This window comes from Zygotorulaspora mrakii, chromosome 2 (genome assembly GCF_013402915.1).
Source record: "Zygotorulaspora mrakii chromosome 2, complete sequence".
Classification (NCBI taxonomy): domain Eukaryota; kingdom Fungi; phylum Ascomycota; class Saccharomycetes; order Saccharomycetales; family Saccharomycetaceae; genus Zygotorulaspora; species Zygotorulaspora mrakii.
Genome location: NC_050720.1, coordinates 146,791 through 168,382, shown reverse-complemented (window position 1 = coordinate 168,382; position 21,592 = coordinate 146,791). Strand labels below are relative to the sequence as shown.

Sequence of the window (21,592 nt, the reverse complement as noted above, 5' to 3'; positions counted from 1 at the left end):
ATTCCGGAAATTGTATATTATAGTACACAAGATGAAAACAAATGAACCGAATTTACTTATGGCCTTTCTTTCTGCGAGTAGTAGGAACAGTCTTCTTTAGCTTATTAGTGATATCTAGGGCCTGTTCTGCTTTCTTATTCATTGCTCCACCTTGGGTTTGTTTCGTTAAAGATTGCTTCTTTTTTGGTCTGTACGACGACCTATCCTTCAAAGGCAGCCATCTTTCGGGATCAACATTCTTAGTAGAGCCGTGAGTTTGTAGAAATTTTTTTAGTCGCTGTTCCTTCTTTTTCTGCTTTTTCAAATTGATGCGCTTTTTCTGCACCTTTGAGATATGTTGCTTACTTTCTAATTTATTGGATGTTTCTAGACATTTGATTCCTTGCAGTAGTAGCTTTTCCACATCAATATTTTGGGTAATATCCTGACTTTCATCAACATCTAAAGTGGTGTCAAAGATGACTTTTTCTAATGCTTTATCACTATCGTATGCAAAAACCTGTTTGAACAGTTTTTTGGCATCCTTTATGTTCCCAAGAGATAAGTGTTGAAAGCCAACATGTTTCCAAAATGGTACATCTTTCGATATAGTTTTCTTCCCATTTGTAAGATTCTTCAATAGCACGCTCTTTGAGTGATCTCTGCCAGTAATTTTGTAAAGTTCAAACAGAATGTAGCACACCGCGTGATGCTCAACGGTGTCGACTTGAGATGTGGAGTTCGCTAATTTATTCAAGTAAAGCTCGCAGACTGCTATCGCATTTTGCCATTGTTTTTCCACAACTAACAGTTGAACAGTGATAATCAAAAATCCGATGACACTTCCATTTACCCCACTATTGATCATTTGTACAGCGTGGTGATATAACTTCTTTGCCTGTGTCTTATAACTCTCAAAGATCACGTCATTTACCAAATTTGAGTAGTTGTGAAGCGAGCGTGAAAGCAATGACGAGCCATATTGAACCGAGTTGTTGTTAAACAAATGCAAAATTAGGCGATTCCTGTTTATGACAGTCCACTGTTCACGCGTGAATTGCTTGCTCTTCATTGAATCTAAAGTCTTGAAATCCAGTTCTCTTATAGACAGATTAAGGTTATCGTTGTATTTTGAGAGATCTGCAAATGATTTTTCATTCATTCTTGCTAACAGGGTGAACGGAGATTTTCTGCCGCCTTGTTTCAGTAGCGATACTAATTCCTGGAGATGGATGTGACTGGCTTTATTATCACCTTTCATTTGCAAAACAAAAGCTAACTGTAACCCGATGGCTTCTTGATCTCTATCATAGCCTTCTCTTTTTGCAATTTTGTAAGCTTGTTCTAACAACTCTATTGCTTCATCGTATTTCCCGCGAGCGGATAATATCATCGAATCATTTAAAAGTAAGTCGTATGACTCTTCATTAACTTGGCTCAAAATTGTTGAATCATTGATTATATCTGGCATCGCTGTTAATGGCACTCTCTCATTGCAGGCCAACTCCAAATCATTATCGATCAAATCACCATTGTGTTTTGCCAGTAAATTATATATCTTGAATGCCTCCTCATAAAGTCCTTGCTTGTAGCAAAATTGCGCCCGTACATGAAGGATACCTCTATTGTTTGCCTTTCCAAAAGATTCGAGAGGAGGTGGATTGATTTTAGAATACAGTGCTTCGAATTCATGAGTAGCATCAAGTTTGTAGAAAACGTAGAGTTTCTCCAAAATGAATTCTTCGCCATATTTGTCATCGATGTCTTTATTTTGTTTGAGTATCTCAAGTGACGACTTGTATCTATCTTGTTTAATTACTGCCACTAGGCATGCTCTCAGGATAAAACCCGGATTTTCACACCCATTTTTCAGTAACTCTTTGCATATTTTCTCCACCTCACAAGAATCCTCTTGCGTGGATTGCACATTCAATTGAGAGAGCAATTGTGTCAAGTTCTCTTTCCCCATTTCAAACTCTCTCCTGGTTCTCTACTGCAGCCCTCTTCGAGTATCTCCCTTGAATTCTACATGACTAGTAGCTCTGAAGCTCGACTTTTAACGATATCTAGAACATTGAATTTCAGCAAATTTTTCAACATCCGCCAATCACAGAACACGGGACATCGAAATATTTTGGCATTTGGCAAGCATTAACAGAGCAACATAAACAAAGCTTGTCCAATGATAACTCGCATCATCGCTGGTGGCTGCTTTGATGATTTTAAAAACTTTATCCAGAATGAGATATTTTCCACTGTTCATTGGGATGAGACAGAGCCTAAGTGGTTCTGTGCGGCTCTATTCCAGAAGATCAAGAGGCCCCGAGATCAAAAATAAGCTGAAGTTGGCTACAACAGTTGGCTCCACTAAACAAACCGGTTCAACCTTAAGTCGGAAGCCTTCTCCTAATATTCGAGTCTCAGACAAACGTGGTCCCAAAATCAAAACTCCGGCTCATAGATCAAAAGATAAAAGTCGCAGTACATTCAATTATGGAAATTTTGGGGGCTTGAAAGAAAGTGGTGCTGAAGAAAGCCAGAGAGCTAGCAAAATAATATCAAAAATATCGGACTTCGACCAGTTGAAAGTCTTACCGGTCGTTAGAAATGCAATAAAACAAGTTATAGCAGATGAATCTTTGGCTAAGGGGAAGATAAAAGATATAAAACCTTCCCCCATACAAGTTGTCTCGATAAGGAAGTTGGCATCCAATCTCATGGATCCGAAATTGCAATTACATGCAATTGCGGCAGAAACGGGCTCTGGTAAAACTATTGCGTATCTCACGCCCTTGCTCGACTACTTGAAGAGACAGGAGATTGAAACTCCAGAGTACTGGGAGTCAATAAATAAAAAGGCGGTAATAAGATCTGTTATATTAGTCCCAACGCATGAACTGATAGAGCAGGTTTATAGTACGGTTTCAAGGATAGATGAATCTCTGGAATTGCATACGTGTAAGTGGGGAAGCTCACTACCCTACAGTGATTTATTAGAGCAAATTAAGAATAGAATTGATATCTTGGTTACAACCCCAGCTAAACTTATGTCGTTGTTTAATATAAGAATGATCAGTCGTCCAGATAAAATTCTTTCGCAACTTAAGTTCGTTGTACTTGATGAAGCTGACACGTTGTTGGATCAATCATGGGTAGAAGATATGCACGCAGCAATCAAGAAAATGCCCAACACAAACCACATAGTATTTTGCTCAGCTACGATACCTAACGAGTTTAACAGAACATTGGGTAGCTTGTTTCCTACAGTTGTCTCGATCACTACTCCTAGACTGCACAAGCTCCCCAATTCTTTGGAATTCAAGGTTATTGATGCATCTTTAAACCCTTTCAAGGGTTCCAAAGTGAAGGCACTGGCGCAAGTAATGTACGCTATTTTAAATGATGGAACTGAACCAAATTTTGAAAAAAGATGCATAGTATTTGTCAACGAGAAAAAAGATGTTTCGACCTTAGTCGAAAAGTTATCAACAACATACGGTCATAACTGCGTTGGATTGACAGGAGATGACAAGGTATCGGAGAGATTGGAAAAGATTGCTGCATTTATACAGCCTCCAAAGGTTCTCGAGACTCCGCAAAAAACAGTGCAGCGAGAAGCAGACAATACGAAAATTTACAAGATTCCGAATTCCAACATCCTCATAACTTCGAATGAAGGAGAAAAATCAAATATTCCTCCACCAAGTTCAAGATTGAGAATTCTCGTCACTACGGATTTAATGGCTAGAGGTCTAAATTTTAGAGGTGTTAAAAACGTCATATTATATGATGTACCTAAGACATCGATAGATTTGGTACATAGAGCCGGAAGAACTGGTAGAATGAAGCAAAGGGGTAGAGTGTTCATGCTGATAGATAAAACTGCAAAATCATGGGCAAGAGGAATACCGAAGATTGTAAAAAATAGTATTGCACTATCATAGCACCATATAATACTTGGGCACTTGAGTGCAAGCGCTGATTACTATACATGGCGTTAACCTGTAAATATGCTAATTATCATTGAAAACTCATTTTTAAAGTTATTACCAAAATGGCCTGTTTTTCAATATCCACGGGTGTTTTTTGACATCTTTCAACAAAATTCTATCTTGAGGTTTGTGTTTTAACAATTTAAGTATCAAATCTCTTGCGTCTGAAGAAACACTTTCTGGGAATCTTAAATCTCCTTTGACAATTCTTTTATGAGTAAGAGCATCAGAATCTTCTTCAAAAGGTGGTGAGTTAGTAATGAGTTCGTAGGTTAAAACGCCAAGAGCCCAGATATCTACTTTATCGTCGTACTCTCTGGAGCAAATTAATTCTGGTGACAGATAATCTATAGTTCCACATAAAGTTTTTCTCTTCACATTGTGCGGGTTGTTCACACTCCATCCAAAGTCCGTGAGCTTTATTACATTATTGAAGCCAATGAGGATATTTTCTGGTTTGATATCACGATGTATAATATTTCTCTGGTGCATGAAATCTAATGCGTCTGCCATTTGATAAACATAAAATGAAGCTAAGATATCGTTCAAAGGGCCATGAGATTTGAGTCGTTTGTATAATTCCCCATTTATCAAGTATTCCATCACAAGGTAGACACGTTTCTCATCATGAAAGAAACCGTACAGCTTAGTCAAATTTGGGTGATTTAAGGAGCTCTGGATTTCAACTTCTCTTCTGATTTGTTTCTGTACATTATAGTGCACAATCTCGCTTTTCTCCATTGCCTTCAAAGCACAAATAAATCCTGTTTTCTTGTGCCTGACGCAATACACTCTCCCGAATTTTCCCTTTCCCAATTTTTTGCCGATGTCAAAATCATCCAGCGACATTGACTTGGCCTTTATGGGCGATAAGCTTGGCCTTATCCCCCTTTTCGGAGAAGCTCTTATTTGAGGGTGCTGGGCTCTATGTGGTGAGAGAACTCTAGCATTCTCCGTATCGTGACTATTCTTATCTGTAGATCGTTGATAGTTCCATCCACTACCTTGAGACGAATTTTTCATCGACATAAGCCTCTGTGGTGAATTTGTGGCTCTCCAAGTCTTACCCATGGGAGCTTTTGTACGTAACGTAGCCTTTGCTTTAGAAGGAATGTGTCCGGCGTTGTTATGATTCAGACGCATGCTCAATAGCATGTTCCGCTGCATCAAAGAATCTCTGCGAGCTCTTTGAGACTGAATTCTCGAATCATGTTCCATTATAACAAAGAATATCAGCTTGATGATCCTACTTCTCGCTGGCCACTTCTTAATTTACTTGGGCGGTTGACAGTATATATACGTTTTGTATACATATGGCGCGTTCTTATACCTCATCTGTCACTCTTAACGAGTATTTACATTTAAGATTCTAGACAATATATATATATATATGCTGATAAAATAGTTGATTGCAAGACTTTTAGGCCCCTACAATTAAATGTTATTAGTATTTATAGTAAAAGAGGTTGAGGTATAACCTCTTCAGATATAAGCATTTGTTTTTCCATAGGCGTAGGGATATTAGCAAAGTTTTTTCGAAACGACATAGCATAGGGTTCGTTGTACTTAGCAAACCGTGGCTGCACACTAGACAATGTGATACGTTTAACACGATGCATCGCCTTCAAAACAACTGTAAATTATTCATTTTTAGCTCGGTTTTGTTCAGTTAGTTTCCTATCCACAATGTCATCTTTCGTTATGCCACACTACGAAGATCAATAGATTTTTCAACCTTTAAGTGAACATCTGCACTTAGTGTAATATTCCACTTTAACTCAGAAATGACACACCACCACAGGACAGCATTTTGAATGGAAGAGCAATCGATTCAGAGGTTGATAGCTTGGGGGAAATTCCAAGGTGCGGCTTTGCCTGAAGGTGTCAGTTTTGAGTATTCGGATAGGAAAGGGATACGCTGTGTCTGTGAAAAAAGTCTATCTTCGCCTTACTTGACTATTCCGGATGATCTTATCATATCGGGGAAATTGATTCCCTTGGAATTTCCAGAAGCTGACCACAAGAGGGGGAATACCTGGTTGAAGTTTTTACTGGCAAAAATGAAATTCGGCGGCGAGGAGTGCAACAGCGATTTGAGTGAAAAATTCAGGCCATACCTGGATTGTCTCCCAAAAATTGTAGATTGCCCGCTCGTTTGGAATCCACGAGAACTTTCGCATCTTGCAGGCACAAATCTTGGAAGTTCAGTTAGACCTAAACTGAAAGACATTTTGACAGAATGGTATCGTTTTGTCAAGGAAAATGAGGTCACTGAAGAAGCGGCTGTTTCTTCTGACTGCTCATTTTATAAGGATTACGGACAACTATCAGATGAATCGATTTTCCGTTGGTTAGTGGAGCCCTTATCAAACGGCTCAACGCTGCAGTGGTCTTCAGCATCAGCATTCTTGTGGTCTCACCTAATACTACTGTCAAGAGCTTTCCCACACTATATCATCGACCAAAATGTGGATCAAGCATCTCTGATGTTGTTGCCCATCATCGATCTATTGAATCATGACTATCACTCAAAAGTCGAATGGGGATTCAATGAGGGACAGTTCTCATTTAAAAAACTAGACTCTATTGAAGAGGACGCCGAATTGTGTAACAATTATGGTTGCAAGGGAAATGAAGAACTTTTGTCCGGATACGGATTTGTATTGGAAGAGAACCCATTCGATTTTGTTGCTCTTAAGATTAAGTTACCGCTAGAAACCATAACAACTATCTTGAAAGAGGAACCTACACTTAAAATACCCACCCTTGATGATTATACTAACTTTGCATTTGAAAAACAGTCACAAAATCTGCCAAACAAACCAGAAGCCTCTGTTTTTGAAGACGGTATAGTTTATTTTATCAACAAATTGAATGCATCATGTCTAGATCCGTTATTGAACATGTTCGCCTATTTATGCAGGGGCAATAGTGAATGGCATTCACTAGCCTCAAAATTCAATGGTTTGCAAAATTTAAGAAACGCGCTGGAAAGTAAACTCGCCGCGGCTAAAAGTTTTTCCAGTCAACGTGATGATTGTTCTATCGACAGCTCCAAGTATGAAGTCAACTCATATAGAAGACATTGTGCCCGTATTTACAGAGATGGACAGCTTAGTGTACTGAAGGACGGCCTGAAGAAACTGAAAGCTATGGAAAAGACGTGGCTCACGGAATACAAGGATAGATTACTTACTGTTAAAAAAATTACCAAATATGATAAGGGGTTTTTCGGAGAAGAACTACCAGCTTATTTCGAAAGCATCGACCGTAAACAAGATGACGTCGTATTTGAAAATAATTTTGAACTGCTTGTTATCTGGATACTAATAAAAATCGAGAACAACAGTTTTATAGAAAAACATGACTGGGTATCGGAGCAATATCGAAACTTTTTGATAGATGCAAAAAACGAAGATATCACATCAGATCGGATGGATCCCAGCATTGAATCCTTCCGTAGACGTATGATAAATGGTACCACCCAAACTGACCGCACCATCACCTTGAAAAAGATAGTGCACACATTTGACTTTGTACAAAAAAACTCATTTACAAGAATATCATCATCTAACCCAGATACAATCATGGTTAGGAACTGACAACTCTTGGCTAAATTTATAAAGCATATGGGAAGGTAAACTGACATTTTCGTCACCAATTGGTTGTTTAGACATTCAGTATTTCAACATTTATCCCAGCACAAGAGGCAATCTACTGGACTGTCACACTTTCTCATTGCACTGCATTTTTTTACTTTATATAGAAAGCCAGAAGTCCGACTCCAGTGTCGGTATTTATTGAGACTCTGCTTATCACGGTATACTTCCAAGATACTTATCTCGAGTGGGCAAGAATATACACAACCTGATACACAACTAGAAATATATCCTCAAATTATCTTTGAGTAATGTGAAGCCATCTGAAGAATAAAAAAAAAACTTGCCTCTGCACAAAAGTAAACGCTTAAATAATATTACAGCACAGCAAATTATAGTGTCTTCCTGCATTTTTGAGGGCCCAGGTTTAAAAATACAGGCTACAGGATAGCAGATTGTGTTCTGCTTATCTCTTTATGCAGTATTAATTCAAGTCGACTTGATAGGTAAAAACTGCTTCGTGTAATTGCCTCTCCTTACCGTTCTAGCGGGTGCAACAAAATGTAACTGCGCTGTAAAAAAGCCCGACGTAATCAATTATATTAACAAAAGGATGAACTGCATTTTCAAAGTACATGTCTTGTTTCAAGGCCAATTGTGTTCCGCGTCGCCGTTCTTTCGCCATACATGTGTCTGTCTTCAGTCATATGCGGATCGCCCATTGAAACACTTTTCTTCAATTTTTAAGCATAATTTGAACATGACACACTATCAACTCTGCTGATCAGAACGAGATAATAACAGGTAATCTTGAGAAGACACCAGACGAAAACCCGTTCATGTCATCTGGTGGTTCCTTCAAGGGTCTTGAGAGCCTTCCAACTTCAAATGTTGTAAAAAGCAGGGTCACAGCTTTCTTTTTTTAGTGGTGATGCCGATGAAAAATTTCGAGATAAAACTAAATCGTTAATAATCGGAGTGAGCATCCCGTGATAAAAACTGCTTAATACCACTGATTGGGTCTAAAAATTGGTCTCAACGCATTATTTATTGGGTGATTAGGTATGGCTTTGAACTGGCTTACTGCATGTGGTACTTTGTTCTGTGCCGGGCTTTATTTATGGCTGGGTGGCAGAAAAAGTGTAGCCATGGCCATAGTTGTATTCTACGGTGCAGTTCATCTTGATTCCAAGATCGAAAGGGTGAAATCCACAGCAGACAAATTTATAGAGAATGAGTCCTCCATCGACGAGGAGAAGCCTAAAAAGAAGAAATGTTGTGGGGGTAAAGGCGGATCTGGCTGTTGTTCATCAAAGGGTAACAAGAAGAAGGGCGGTTGCAGTTGTGGCCATTCAAAGAACGCTGATATTGAGGACATCGCTGATTCATTAGAATCTGGGCTTGTTGTTAGCACTTCTCAAGAGAAGGATACCAGTTCTGGAGAGAAAAGCACCTCTAGAGAGACCAACGCTGAGAAAAGGGATAACATAATAGCAGTAGACTTTACACAGGCTTTCAAACGTTTGAGTAAGAAAAAGGGAAAAAATGGAAAAGATGCGAGGCCTCGCAAGCACATAACAAAAGCGTCTGTGTTGAAGAAGCCGAAAGAGGAAGATGATTTGGTTAAAAGTGCTATGACTGTATCCAATGAATCATTGTTAAGTTCTCAGGTATATGTTTTCTACAGCTCTTTGCAAGGTGGAGCTGAAAGATCAGCTAGAAAGGTGCTTGAGACATTATCACGTTTGATAGAGTTGAAAGCACCTCCGATTCTGCTGAATATGGATGATATTACGGACATTGATGATTATTTTGTATCTGTTCCATGTGAGAATGCTCTTTATATTCTTGTTGTACCATCCTATGACACAGATTGTCCTCTGGATTATTTTTTGCAAACCCTAGAGGAAAACTTCAATGATTTTAGAATCGATAAATTTCCTTTACGAAAATTGGTAGGGTACGGTATTCTAGGTATTGGTGATTCAGAAACTTGGCCGGAGAAATTTTGTTATCAGGCAAAGAAAGTGGATCATTGGATAGCGCGGTTAGGAGGAAGAAGAATATTTCCTGTCGGGGAAGTTTGCATGAAAACAGAAGCAGAGTCAAAGGTGCAAGAGTGGGCAGATCTTTTGTGCGAGACAATAAAAGATGACACTCCTATATTGTATGAATATGACGAAGAAGTCACCTCATCCAATGAAGATGACCGACCAGAAGAAGACATGATTGATTTAGAAGACATAGGAAATAGTGACATCAGTGGAAATGATACAAAGCAAATGGTTGCGAAAAACTCTCCGACTTACAAAAAGTTAACCAAGCAGGGTTATACAATAGTAGGTTCTCACTCTGGTGTTAAAATTTGCAGGTGGACCAAGAGTGATTTGAGAGGTACAGGATCCTGTTATAAGCATTCCCTATTCAATATTGTATCCAGTAGGTGTATGGAATTAACACCTTCGTTAGCATGCTCCTCAAAGTGTGTTTTCTGTTGGAGACACGGGACTAACCCTGTTTCGAAGAACTGGAGATGGGAGTTAGATGAACCGGACTATATTTTAGAGAATGCATTGCAAGGCCATTATTCGAAGATCAAACAAATGAGGGGTGTCCCCGGTGTTGTTATGGAAAGGTTTGCTAAAGCCTTCAAAGTTCGCCATTGTGCTCTGTCTCTTGTAGGCGAACCGATCATGTATCCATATATTACCAAGTTTATCGAACTACTGCATGAAAAACAAATTTCTAGTTTTTTAGTTTGCAATGCACAGCATCCTGATGCTTTAGCAAGCATTGGTAAAGTAACACAGCTTTATGTTTCTATTGACGCTCCTACAAAGACAGAGCTGAAAAAGGTTGATAGGCCTTTATTTAAGGACTTTTGGGAAAGAATGCTTCAATGTCTGGACATACTTAATAGTGAACAATCTCATCAGAGAACAGTCTTCAGACTAACTTTAGTTAAAGGATTCAACATGGCAGATGTTTCAGCATATGCAGACCTCGTTCAGCGTGGTCTTCCAAGTTTCATAGAGGTAAAGGGCGCTACTTTTTCTGGTTCCTCTGATGGTAACGGCAATCCTTTGACAATGCAAAATATTCCATTTTATGAAGAATGTACAAAGTTCGTGAAAGAATTTGCAGCAGAATTACAAAGACGTGGCCTTGGTTATGGCATTGCTGCAGAGCATGCACATTCCAATTGTATCTTGATTGCCAGCACAGAGTTTAAAATTAATGGCGAATGGCATACTCATATTGACTTTGACAAATTTTTCGAGTTATTGGCTAGTGGTAAACAATTCTATCCTATGGATTATGTTGCTAAAACACCTGAATGGGCCTTATTTGGTAATGGAGGTTTTGCTCCAGGTGATACAAGGGTTTATAGGAAGGGTAAAAAGAAAAGAATGATGCAGTCGTCAGAGAAAGAAAGTAATGAAACACAAGCGTGAGTGTACCAGATTTGTACACTATATAAACCGTATTTATTTTGATCTAAAAATTTATTGAGTAATGCAATAGGTACCGATTATTTCCAATTTGGAAAAAATCTACCAAGAGAAAAAATATTCTTTGTATTCAGCATTGTATTTATATTTTCCTTTTTAGACCTTTCCTCCATTTTTTTATTTACTAGACTTTGAAGATCGATGGCATTAAGAACTCTAGAAGCTTCTTTTTCCGATTGCAAGTATAGTTTTTGCTGTGGCAATGGCGCTTGAAGATTATAAGCTCTTAAGCTATTGTTCAAGGTAGTAATTTTCATTGACAAGATCGGCATATAGGATAGTTTCCAGGCTGTGTGCTTTTCCATAATGAATGTTTCTACACTTCCGAATTTCCCTTTCAAGAAGTAGCAGGTTTTGTTGAAATCGTGACCTGGCGTGATTGCTTTGTATTCTTCTAAGAACGTAACCAATTCACTTTCAAAATTTCTGAGCATCTCGCGTCTCAATTCATTCGTTTCCCGATTTACCCTAGACTGGGCTTCAATCCAAGGCGGCACGATCTTTTGTCGCGCAAGCATGTTGTTCAAATAGTATTCTGTTCTATCAATATGTTGATTCAGTCTCGGTAGAGCTAGTGGTTTGCCTCTAAGTTCTTCCAGGCTGTCAAAGCCACCTTTTCTTCTGCTCTCTTCAACCCTCTGGTCTGCTATGGATCGTATTTTTTCAAAAGATCCAATTGGAGTAAACTTTTCAGTATAAAGAGCTCTGAATTCAGACTGCTCACGTTCATCAATCTCTTTTTCTTTATCCAGTCGGTATTTTTGTAAATTATCTTGAGCATCTTCTAGTTTTTTTTTTAGCTTTCTACTTGCCGTTAATGGTTGTGAATCCTTTCTTGCTTCGTTGGGATCAATGAAAGCAAGGTTCTTACCATAAATTGATACACCACTTTTGGATTTACCTGTGCTATCGACTAACATCCTGAGTGTGGCATCCTCGAGATGTTCTTGCCCTTTCCAAGCCCTTGAGAGGGCGATATCCTTCGCTTGACGATTCATGCTGGTACCTGTAGTCACATAATGTAGCTCCTTGCCGAAATCCTTTCTGAACGTTTTTTGAGGTAACTGCCTATACAAATCTTTTAACCCTTCCTCATTATCTACCAGGCTATTCTGTTCTTTAATTTCACTCAACCGATTCAGCGGATCATCTTTTGTTATCGTATTTTGGTCTTTCAAATCTTCTAACCTCCTCTTGAAGTATCCACTATCACTCCTAGGGGAGTATGTCTGACTGAAAGCTCTGCCATGGAATCCATTTTTCGATATTCTTTTCATTCTTTTGATATTCCTCCGAATCGTTTTGCTTCATTTTCTTACTCTGGCAAGGAAGTAAAAATACCTTAAAAAGTGCATAAAAATCAAGTTCTGCTGGATCAAATCACAGATAGAACTACTGCAAAAAGCAGCCCAAGCAGTTTAAGCAATACGAAACAGTAAGGGAGAATAGAGAGATGACTGAGCTAAAGCGAAAATTGAGAATTGCATTCATTCACCCAGATTTAGGCATCGGCGGAGCTGAGCGATTGGTTGTGGACGCTGCAGTGGGCCTGCAAGAACAGGGACAAGACGTAACTATATATACCAGTCATTGTGACAAAAGTCATTGTTTCGAAGAGGTGCGTAATGGTACCCTTAAAGTTAAAGTATATGGGGACGGTTTACCCACTAATGTAGGTGGAAGGTTCTTCATCGTGTTTGCCAACCTTAGACAGCTTTACCTTGTTATGAAGTTGGTGCTCACACGAGAAATTATGCGATACGACCTATTCATCATTGACCAGCTCTCGACATGCTTGCCGTTTTTGCATATGCTTGGAAATGCTAAAACATTATTCTACTGTCATTTTCCGGACCAGTTACTAGCGATCAGGTCATCTTTCATCAAGAAACTTTATAGAGTTTCATTTGATATTATGGAACAATTTACAATGAGCGCAGCAGATTGCGTGGTGGTAAACTCCAACTTTACCAAGACCGTTTACCAGAAAACATTTACTTATCTCAAAGGAAAAGTAAACGTTGTTTATCCCTGTGTTGATCTAACATTTGGACCTATTCAAGATAAAGATAAAGAATTGGCCGAGGTTCTACTAAATACTCGAGATAAGTTTTACTTGAGTGTCAATAGATATGAGAGAAAAAAGAATATCGAACTCGCTCTAAAAGCTTTTGCCCTCTCAGAAGAAATGAATAACCCTCATGCTAAGTTGATCATTTGTGGCGGTTATGATGGAAGGGTAGTTGAAAATGTTGAATATCTTAAACACCTTCATAAAATTTCAGATACATTGCAACTGTCATACGCGACTATTTTCTACCCAGAAATAAGTAACTTGAAGGACTTGCAAACATCCGATACTGCAACTAAAAAAGTCATTTTTTTGACCTCAATCTCCACTTCATTAAAAGATTTGTTATTGAGTAAAACAGAGCTTTTGCTATACACACCGTCATTTGAGCATTTTGGTATAGTTCCATTGGAGGCCATGAAGTACGGAAAGCCTGTGATAGCGGTAAACACTGGGGGGCCATTGGAAACAGTAGAACCGCTGATAAAGGGCAAAACTGAAAATATTGCAACCGGCTGGCTCAAAACTGCAGATCCAGAGGAGTGGTCAAATGCTATCAATGAGTTCAAAAATGTTAGAGACCAGAAAGTGGTCGTTTTTTCAGAAACAGGACCAAAGAGAGTGAGAAAGTTGTTCTCTCGTGAGGCCATGACAAATAGTTTCGTTGAAAACATAAAAACCTTCATTGACTCCAAGAGGACTTCTTATATATGGGAAAAACTTCTGATTGTCCTGTTCAACTTATTGCTGCAGGTTATTATGTCCCGCATCTTTATCGTCAAGCCTTGGACGTATCTACTTTTAGCTGTGACATCCACATTGTGCTTTAGGAATATCGGCACTGGTCTCTATTGGCTTGCCGTATACCTTTCCATATCGATCTTATTGAGGGGTGTTAGTTCAATTATCTAGTGAGTACATCGCCGCCTTTAATAATTACCATGATCTTTAAATCGACAGGTATACGAAACAAAAAGCAATCGTCAAGCCTGACAATATTTTACGTAATTTATGAATTATTTTAAGATTTATTTTGTAGTGTACCCAATTCCGACGTTTACTCTTCCTCCAATAGGGCTTCCCAAAGATTGATTAATAGAGGAGGAAGGTGGTGAGTTTGCCATATTGTTTGACGATTCTGGACTCGACCCTTGCATCAACTTTGTAGCATTTGCCAGGTGGAATGCGGCTGCCTCGAACCTCTGTTGTTGTAACTGCTGTTGCCGAAGTTTTTGTTGTTGCTGTTGAATCTCTTGAGGGGTGAAGCCATTTTCTTGAACATTCTGCTGAACATTAGACTTCTGCATACTGTTCACTGCTTGAGCTGCATTATTCGACTCACTCAAATGTGCACCAGCAGCTCTTGCTCGCTGTTGAAATTCTGAGTGGCCCTGTTGTGTATGGTTTTCCTTCTGCATTTGCATTAATTGAGCTTGTAGCATCCTTTGATGTTGAAGTTTTTGCAGCTGTTGAGGTGTAGCTCCTTGAGGCACTTGATTCATTGGTTGTGGTGTCCTTATACGGAATTTGTAATCGGTAGTTCTATCTATATCGATACAGCCAACACGGGAATGAATTGCACCATATCCTGGGGCAGTGTAGCCTGGTTTAACCGAAAATGCAGATGCAAACATTTCTCTCATTCTAAAATACTTCGTTCGGTGTCTCACTGAAGATAGAACAGTGGACTCAAGCGGTAGTGGGAAGGATCTTGAGACGCCGTTCAATACCTGAGTGGTTTCTTCTTCTGGGCTCAAAGTTATATAGCTGCCATGATTGTTGGCATGATTTGCACTTTTATCCGTACTATTTCCACTTTTACCCTTTCCGACATTATTTTGAGACGAGCCACTACTTTTGTTTTTACGTTGACCCTCTCTTTGTTGTTGCAACTGCTTCTTATGCTCTCTTTCAACCTGCTTCTGTTGTTTTTGGACTTTTTGTTGTTTTGCACGCTTTTCCGCAGCAGCACCGATCTTAGTTTGATGCTGTTTGTGATATTCAGCCAATAACGTATCGAATGGTTGAGAACGACCCTCCACAGCTCGCTTGGCGCCCATTGAATGCGACTTACACGTTAAAGAGCGCGCACAGTAGCCACCTTCCGGTAATTCGACACCGCATTGCTTGTCAAAATCGATCAGATGCTTTTCAGTGGGATTTCTTTGTTTAACCTTTCTCTGTCTCTTACTTGTCCCTTGCGGTGTCTCACTATTCTCTTTGAACCTTTTACTATCCTGAGTTGGTGTAGTGGGAATGTCTTCTGAATTCGATCGTCCACTATTGGCATTGGTACTTTCATATTCAATGTCCTTCTTCATTTTGCTGAAAGATTCCGTATCCCTAGATCCCTGACAATGGTTTTCCAAATGGTCCATTATAGCATTCAATGCTATAGGCTTACCACAACTGACACAAATTCGGTATTGAAAAGCTGTCTCTACGGGATTTTCAATAATACGAGCTTTCGAGTTGAAAAATTTTTCTTTCGAGACTTGATTAATGTGATCAATCTGAACAGGATTGTTTTTCACTAATGGTAATAAGTCTTTCCAACCTCCGTCGCGATTTGAAGAATTCGAATCACCTATGTTATCAACAAATTGACGTTTTACCTCTTCCTTTACGCCCTTTATATGGGAATGTACGGAAATCATATATTATTCAATGGGTATCCTAGAAGAAATCAAACCAGCAGCAAACCTATGACTAAAAAGAAGTATAAGTTGACTCAAGTCCACAATTATTTCAACCGGCAATAAAATTGGCACGAAGGAGACAGTAAATACACCTAAAGATAAGGAGACGTGAAAAATGGCCAAATGAACTTGAAGAAGCTATTACTAGCGCAAACCTTCTCTGAAAGTTGATTTGTTTTTTCGTTCAAAATTGTGTATGGCGCCTGTGTGAGCCGTTTCTCTGATAATATTGTTAAATAGTCAATTATATCCTTAGGGTATGATCACGTGTAAATGATATTAATTATTGAAGATTAAAGAATAACGGTTCTTATGTATGTGCGTATGAATATATCTATCAGATTACCTAATCATTATATGTATTCCAGGTAGTAGATAACAACCCCCTATAGTAAATGCATTTTTCTCAGCGATAGAAACAAAAAGTATGCAAAGGAAAATCCGGCGAACTGACGGTGGACCCACGGTTTCAGTAATAGTGAGCATACTATTTCGTACACTATCAAATATACATGAAACCTGAGACCATTGAAAGTTGTCCATGCAGGAACAGTGAATTCACTGATATATGGATACTCAATACACAATTGGCGGGCAACGATGGGATCGTCCGTAACCACACCATAAACGGGTAATCCTGACATATACTTGAAGTCTATCAATTTGTTGACAGTCCAGAGAAAGATTTTAACTCCTCTTTCTTGAAGAACTGGTAACATGATATTTCTAAACCTTTCAGTCCATGAAGCAACGAAATGAATACTTATTCCAAATAGTTTATAATGTGGGTTATTCAATGAGTGGGAATATTCGACGAATTGTTTCACAATATCCAGAGAAAACGAAATTACCACTATATCAAAATCTTTTAACACACCTGTTTCGACACCATACTCGAACCAGTCGACTAGCCATAACCCCCAAATAACCCTTGATTGCCAATACTTGATATCATTCTTTACACTTAACATAGCTGCGTACGCCTTGATCAAAATAATCTTATTATTGCTAAACTTAATATCCAACATTAGTCTTGTATTTGGATGATCAACAGCCCACTCTAAAAGTTCGACTAACGTCAACATCTTCAAAGTGGCATCATCTTTACATCTTAGTTTACTTACTTCATCATAATTATGTTCCGAAATAACCATTTCATGATCCCAAATCCTTCCAGTGTCTGAGTCATGGTTCACAACGACGACACCATCTCTTGTCATTTGTAGATCTGTCTCTATGATCTCAGACTTGGCCTCATATGCCCTTTCGAATGCAATAGATGTATTTTCAATGTATTGACCTTTGAAAGCCCTGTGACCAACAATTTGAACCATGTTAACCCCCTTGATCCTCTTACAAGCTTTCACGCAACTACTAGAATTGATGGTACAAGAACGAGATATCCTTTTATCGCTTTTTTTTCAGCTTTTCCATTCAAGACGGATATCATGCTTGGAAGGGAAGAAAAACGTGCATTAAGAACAGTCTATATAAATAAATTTACAAAGATCCTTGAGATCTCTTAAATTTGTCACAAATCAACTTAATGAGATGGTGAGCGATAGCTGTTGATCCAGGAAATGTTATTTTATCCATCGAAAAGTCCACAAAGCCCTTGCCACTGTAATTATCGATTGCCTCTGAGATATCTTTGGTATCAAACCATCTTGCATCCATGATTTCATCATCATGGTTCAGATTGATAATTTCATTGTCTCCATTGAAATCGACTATACCATAGCATCCGATCATGAGGTTTACAGGATACGGCCACGGTTGACTGCAGACTAGTGAAACTTCGCTACATTTAACACCTGTTTCCTCCCAGATCTCTCTAGAACAAGCTTTTTCTATTGTTTCCGCAGGCTCCATAAATCCTGCAATGGTACTGTACATAACATTACTACCAATTCTTCTCTTATTACGTGCTAAACAGATCTTGCTAAAATCTCTAGTCGTTATCGCAATAATAACTACTGGATCGGTACGTGGGAAGCACACATTGTTAACTGGTAAGTCACGTACTTCACAGTACTGGGTTAAATCTGGATTACTGCATTTTAACTTGGTACCTCCATCTACCGGGTAAAGCGCACTCCCGCAATCGGGACAATACTTAAATTTGCCAAGCCAATTTAAATACATCTTAGCATGTGAATACAATGACGCTATGGCATTGTTCATTTCAAACACGGACATTCGCTTGACTGTTTCCATTTTCAACAGATGCTCAACATCCTCTGGTTTAATCAGAGTACCCGAATTCGGTCTTATATCAATCCCATAATAAGGAACACCTCTATATATGTCTTTATGGATGAACAAATTGTCACTTACGACATCTGCAGATCTTTTATCAGGTTCCATAAGGCCCAAGAACGTAATATTCACTCCAGACTCTAGCATTCTGATGCCAGCAGTGTTCATTAATGGAACGAGTTTACGAATGGCATCGTCCAACTTGGTGTCATCCTTCAAATGCGTCAGAAGTATCGAATTCTTGTCCTTATCGAGCACAGCTTCACCATTAACAAAAACTACGAAAACTGTAGAGCTGTGGTTCATTGTAGCTCTTATAAATTCAATATCAGATCTCAAAAACGAAATTCTGTTCAGCGATTCGCAACCAAAGAACATCCCATTGTCGCCGTTATTCACAGCAACTGCAGTTCCCAAATCACTCATATCCTCTATCAATGCAACTTTCAAGCTGTTAAGTGCAAACCAGGGGCATGCCTTCAATGTATCAACTCGTCCCCATTCCTTGATTAAATAATAATCGATAATTCGTTAAATATGACCATATGAAATATCAACTGCTAATAAGTGGCAGATGAGAATATTGTGATGAACTCTTCGACAAAATCGAGGACGATGATGCTGAACATCGCGCAAATTGACTGGAATCTCTTCAGCCATCAGCACAGCTCTGAAACGTCCTAAGGAAGCCTCCGGTAGGCACTTAGCCGGTGAAAAGCTCGCCGTTCCGTAGTGACATGGACACATTGAGAGCTATTGGTGAGGTTGAATCTGTAGAGATCATCAATTGTTTTATTCGTGCCTGTTGGTTAAGCCGAGGCTTCACAGTGGGTTTACTGAGCGGAAAGCTATAACAAGAGCTTACTTTTGCATTTGCCACAAATGGCTTTTCAAGGTGACGAACCGTCAGACATTGAGCTACGAAAGGTCACAGGTGGCAGAGGGGCTCTCCTTAATAAGCCAACGTCTCCGTGCAGCTGCAGCACGAATTGAATCTTGAAAGTGGATGAAAAAGCAACAGAACAATTGACAAGTAGTCTTGGTCCGCAGGATGCGTCCTAATTTTTGGTTCTTGAAATCGCCATCCAACCCACTAGTAAATCATCCGTCGAAAGAAAGAAGGTAGCAATTCTTGACAGATCGGAACATTACAATCAGTCAATCTGTGAGTTCCCCATGTGGGTATTTGAACACTGTCGGTGTCTTCCCTATCTAAGGAGGGCAACAGTCCTCCTCATTGCATTTAGCTACATTGTCAGCGGTTCCCAGATTCCACGAGAGTCCGTGGTAAGCAAGGTACTCGTATATTTCATGAAATTTTACGCATTACTACATGCTATCTCTTTCATATCGGTTATAGGCGTTCAGTGCCAATCATCGAGCACGAGGAGCACCGCGCACCACAAAAATTTTTGCCTCTACAGAAAGATCATTCAAAAGGACATATAAGCAAAAAGGTAGCAGGTTTACAAGGCCGAGGAAGGTTGAAAAGACAGTCTGAAAGCTGTTGGTCGTTGGTGAAACGTTTCTTAAGGTGGGTTTAACTCGTGCATCGGCTAATTTGTGAAGTGGCGCAGCAACAGGAGATTGGATAGACGAAGAAATCTAATCGTTCTTCAAGGAGCTCTGTTGGCGTTTAGCGTAGAAATAATTAAAGTTGAAACATAAACGGCCAGTGTGGGTCTCAAAAGTTTGGTTTAGATAGATATTTGACACAGATCAGCCATGGATTTAAGAGTCGGTAGAAAGTATCGGATTGGGCGCAAGATAGGTAGCGGATCGTTTGGTGATATCTATCACGGCACAAACCTGATTAGCGGAGAAGAGGTTGCTATCAAATTAGAATCCATCAGGTCGAGACACCCGCAGTTGGACTACGAGTCGCGAGTGTACAAGTATCTAAGTGGTGGGGTTGGTATCCCGTTTATCAGGTGGTTTGGCCGTGAGGGTGAATACAATGCTATGGTGATAGATTTATTGGGGCCCTCGTTGGAGGATCTTTTCAATTATTGTCACAGAAAATTCACTTTCAAGACCGTCATTATGTTGGCTCTGCAAATGATATGCCGCATCCAGTACATACACGGGAGATCGTTTATTCATAGGGATATTAAACCAGACAACTTTTTAATGGGAGTAGGGCGTCGTGGTAGTACTGTTCATGTGATTGATTTCGGACTGTCCAAAAAATACAGAGATTTTAATACGCATCGTCATATTCCTTATCGTGAGAATAAATCTTTGACTGGTACTGCACGTTACGCTAGTGTCAATACACACTTAGGCATAGAGCAAAGCAGAAGAGATGACTTGGAATCTTTAGGTTATGTTTTGATCTATTTTTGTAAAGGTTCGTTACCATGGCAAGGGTTGAAAGCTACGACGAAGAAGCAAAAATACGATCGTATATTGGAGAAAAAATTGTGTACAAGTGTCGAAACTTTATGTGGTGGCTTGCCACAAGAATTTGCAGAGTTTATGGTTTACTGTAGAAGTCTAAGATTTGATGAAAGGCCAGATTATCTGTATTTGGCAAGACTTTTCAAAGATTTGAGTATAAAGTTGGAATACCACAATGATCATCTGTTCGATTGGACTATGTTACGCTATACTAAGGCAATGGTGGAAAAACAACACGATCTTTTAATGGTTGAAAGTAACAACAATTCGTCATCTACTTCTAATGTCAACGCAACGAACCCAAACGCAAATTTAAATCAAAATCAAAATCAAAACGCTACTACAAATACAAATGCCAGTAACAAAAATGACTCTTTCAATAGAGTTAAACTCCTAGCGATGAAAAAATTCGCAACTCATTTCCATTATTGCAAGAGCGAAGATAAACATCATCCAACTCCGGAAGAAATCAAGCAACAGTCGGTGCAGAACAGCAACGCAGCAGCATCGCTACCGGAGGAGCTACTCAATGCTATAGACAAGGGAATGGAAAATTTGAAGCAACAGCAGGCTCAGCAGCAACAGCAACAGCAACAGCCTGGACAGACTGGACAGACTGGACAGCCACAGCTTGGGCAAGTTCAGCTTCAGCATCCAGAACCACTGTTGCAACAACAACAGCAACAACAACAACAACAACAACAACAACAACAACAGCAACAGGATTTGCAAAAACAACAACAAGCGCAAACGCTGGGAGCACATAGATCAACGCATTATCCACCGCAGGTGCAGCAGCAACAACCACAGCAACAGCAACAACAACAACCTCTGCAAAGACCCTCTGGAGAAGACATATGGCTATAACATGGTCTACAAGTAGTTAAATTCTCATACATAAATAAATCTATCATTTAATCTCAACGAAATCTCTGCTTGAGATCCGTTTCTGATGATAAGGGCGCTACTTTTCTAGAGCAGCGAGGGTTAAAGGGGCGTTCAAAGTTGTAAGAAGTAAGATAGTCATGATCTGATTGTTCAACAGAAAAGATTCTATAAATGAATTGTTGAATGTTAATTA

General features: G+C 39.3%; 11 protein-coding genes across 11 annotated transcripts; 5 read left to right on the top strand and 6 right to left on the bottom strand.

The window, feature by feature from the left end:
• Positions 1 to 52: 52 nt before the first annotated feature.
• On the bottom strand, positions 53 to 1,948 carry SRP72 (signal recognition particle subunit SRP72; the record flags this gene model as incomplete). The annotated part of the gene is made up of 1 exon (XM_037286888.1): positions 53 to 1,948. One exon carries the CDS (start codon positions 1,946 to 1,948, stop codon positions 53 to 55), a length of 1,896 nt encoding a protein of 631 aa, XP_037142783.1.
• Positions 1,949 to 2,195: 247 nt separating this feature from the next.
• Positions 2,196 to 3,923, top strand: MRH4 (ATP-dependent RNA helicase; the record flags this gene model as incomplete). Its single annotated transcript, XM_037286887.1, has 1 exon — positions 2,196 to 3,923. The coding sequence occupies one exon, from the start codon at positions 2,196 to 2,198 to the stop codon at positions 3,921 to 3,923; it is 1,728 nt and encodes a 575-aa protein (XP_037142782.1).
• Positions 3,924 to 4,025: 102 nt separating this feature from the next.
• IPL1 (aurora kinase) lies at positions 4,026 to 5,189 on the bottom strand (the record flags this gene model as incomplete). Its single annotated transcript, XM_037286886.1, has 1 exon — positions 4,026 to 5,189. One exon carries the CDS (start codon positions 5,187 to 5,189, stop codon positions 4,026 to 4,028), a length of 1,164 nt encoding a protein of 387 aa, XP_037142781.1.
• A 596-nt stretch (positions 5,190 to 5,785) lies between these two features.
• On the top strand, positions 5,786 to 7,573 carry RKM1 (protein-lysine N-methyltransferase; the record flags this gene model as incomplete). The annotated part of the gene is made up of 1 exon (XM_037286885.1): positions 5,786 to 7,573. The coding sequence occupies one exon, from the start codon at positions 5,786 to 5,788 to the stop codon at positions 7,571 to 7,573; it is 1,788 nt and encodes a 595-aa protein (XP_037142780.1).
• A 1,061-nt stretch (positions 7,574 to 8,634) lies between these two features.
• On the top strand, positions 8,635 to 11,025 carry TYW1 (putative tRNA 4-demethylwyosine synthase; the record flags this gene model as incomplete). The annotated part of the gene is made up of 1 exon (XM_037286884.1): positions 8,635 to 11,025. One exon carries the CDS (start codon positions 8,635 to 8,637, stop codon positions 11,023 to 11,025), a length of 2,391 nt encoding a protein of 796 aa, XP_037142779.1.
• A 77-nt stretch (positions 11,026 to 11,102) lies between these two features.
• Positions 11,103 to 12,359, bottom strand: HG535_0B00880 (uncharacterized protein; the record flags this gene model as incomplete). Its single annotated transcript, XM_037286883.1, has 1 exon — positions 11,103 to 12,359. The coding sequence occupies one exon, from the start codon at positions 12,357 to 12,359 to the stop codon at positions 11,103 to 11,105; it is 1,257 nt and encodes a 418-aa protein (XP_037142778.1).
• Positions 12,360 to 12,535: 176 nt separating this feature from the next.
• On the top strand, positions 12,536 to 14,065 carry ALG2 (GDP-Man:Man(1)GlcNAc(2)-PP-dolichol alpha-1,3-mannosyltransferase; the record flags this gene model as incomplete). Its single annotated transcript, XM_037286882.1, has 1 exon — positions 12,536 to 14,065. The coding sequence occupies one exon, from the start codon at positions 12,536 to 12,538 to the stop codon at positions 14,063 to 14,065; it is 1,530 nt and encodes a 509-aa protein (XP_037142777.1).
• Positions 14,066 to 14,181: 116 nt separating this feature from the next.
• On the bottom strand, positions 14,182 to 15,810 carry SGF73 (deubiquitination module subunit SGF73; the record flags this gene model as incomplete). Its single annotated transcript, XM_037286881.1, has 1 exon — positions 14,182 to 15,810. One exon carries the CDS (start codon positions 15,808 to 15,810, stop codon positions 14,182 to 14,184), a length of 1,629 nt encoding a protein of 542 aa, XP_037142776.1.
• A 428-nt stretch (positions 15,811 to 16,238) lies between these two features.
• On the bottom strand, positions 16,239 to 17,186 carry PGC1 (phosphatidylglycerol phospholipase; the record flags this gene model as incomplete). The annotated part of the gene is made up of 1 exon (XM_037286880.1): positions 16,239 to 17,186. One exon carries the CDS (start codon positions 17,184 to 17,186, stop codon positions 16,239 to 16,241), a length of 948 nt encoding a protein of 315 aa, XP_037142775.1.
• Positions 17,187 to 17,352: 166 nt separating this feature from the next.
• On the bottom strand, positions 17,353 to 18,537 carry NPY1 (NAD(+) diphosphatase; the record flags this gene model as incomplete). The annotated part of the gene is made up of 1 exon (XM_037286879.1): positions 17,353 to 18,537. One exon carries the CDS (start codon positions 18,535 to 18,537, stop codon positions 17,353 to 17,355), a length of 1,185 nt encoding a protein of 394 aa, XP_037142774.1.
• A 1,299-nt stretch (positions 18,538 to 19,836) lies between these two features.
• HRR25 (serine/threonine protein kinase HRR25) lies at positions 19,837 to 21,378 on the top strand (the record flags this gene model as incomplete). Its single annotated transcript, XM_037286878.1, has 1 exon — positions 19,837 to 21,378. The coding sequence occupies one exon, from the start codon at positions 19,837 to 19,839 to the stop codon at positions 21,376 to 21,378; it is 1,542 nt and encodes a 513-aa protein (XP_037142773.1).
• Positions 21,379 to 21,592: the final 214 nt, after the last annotated feature.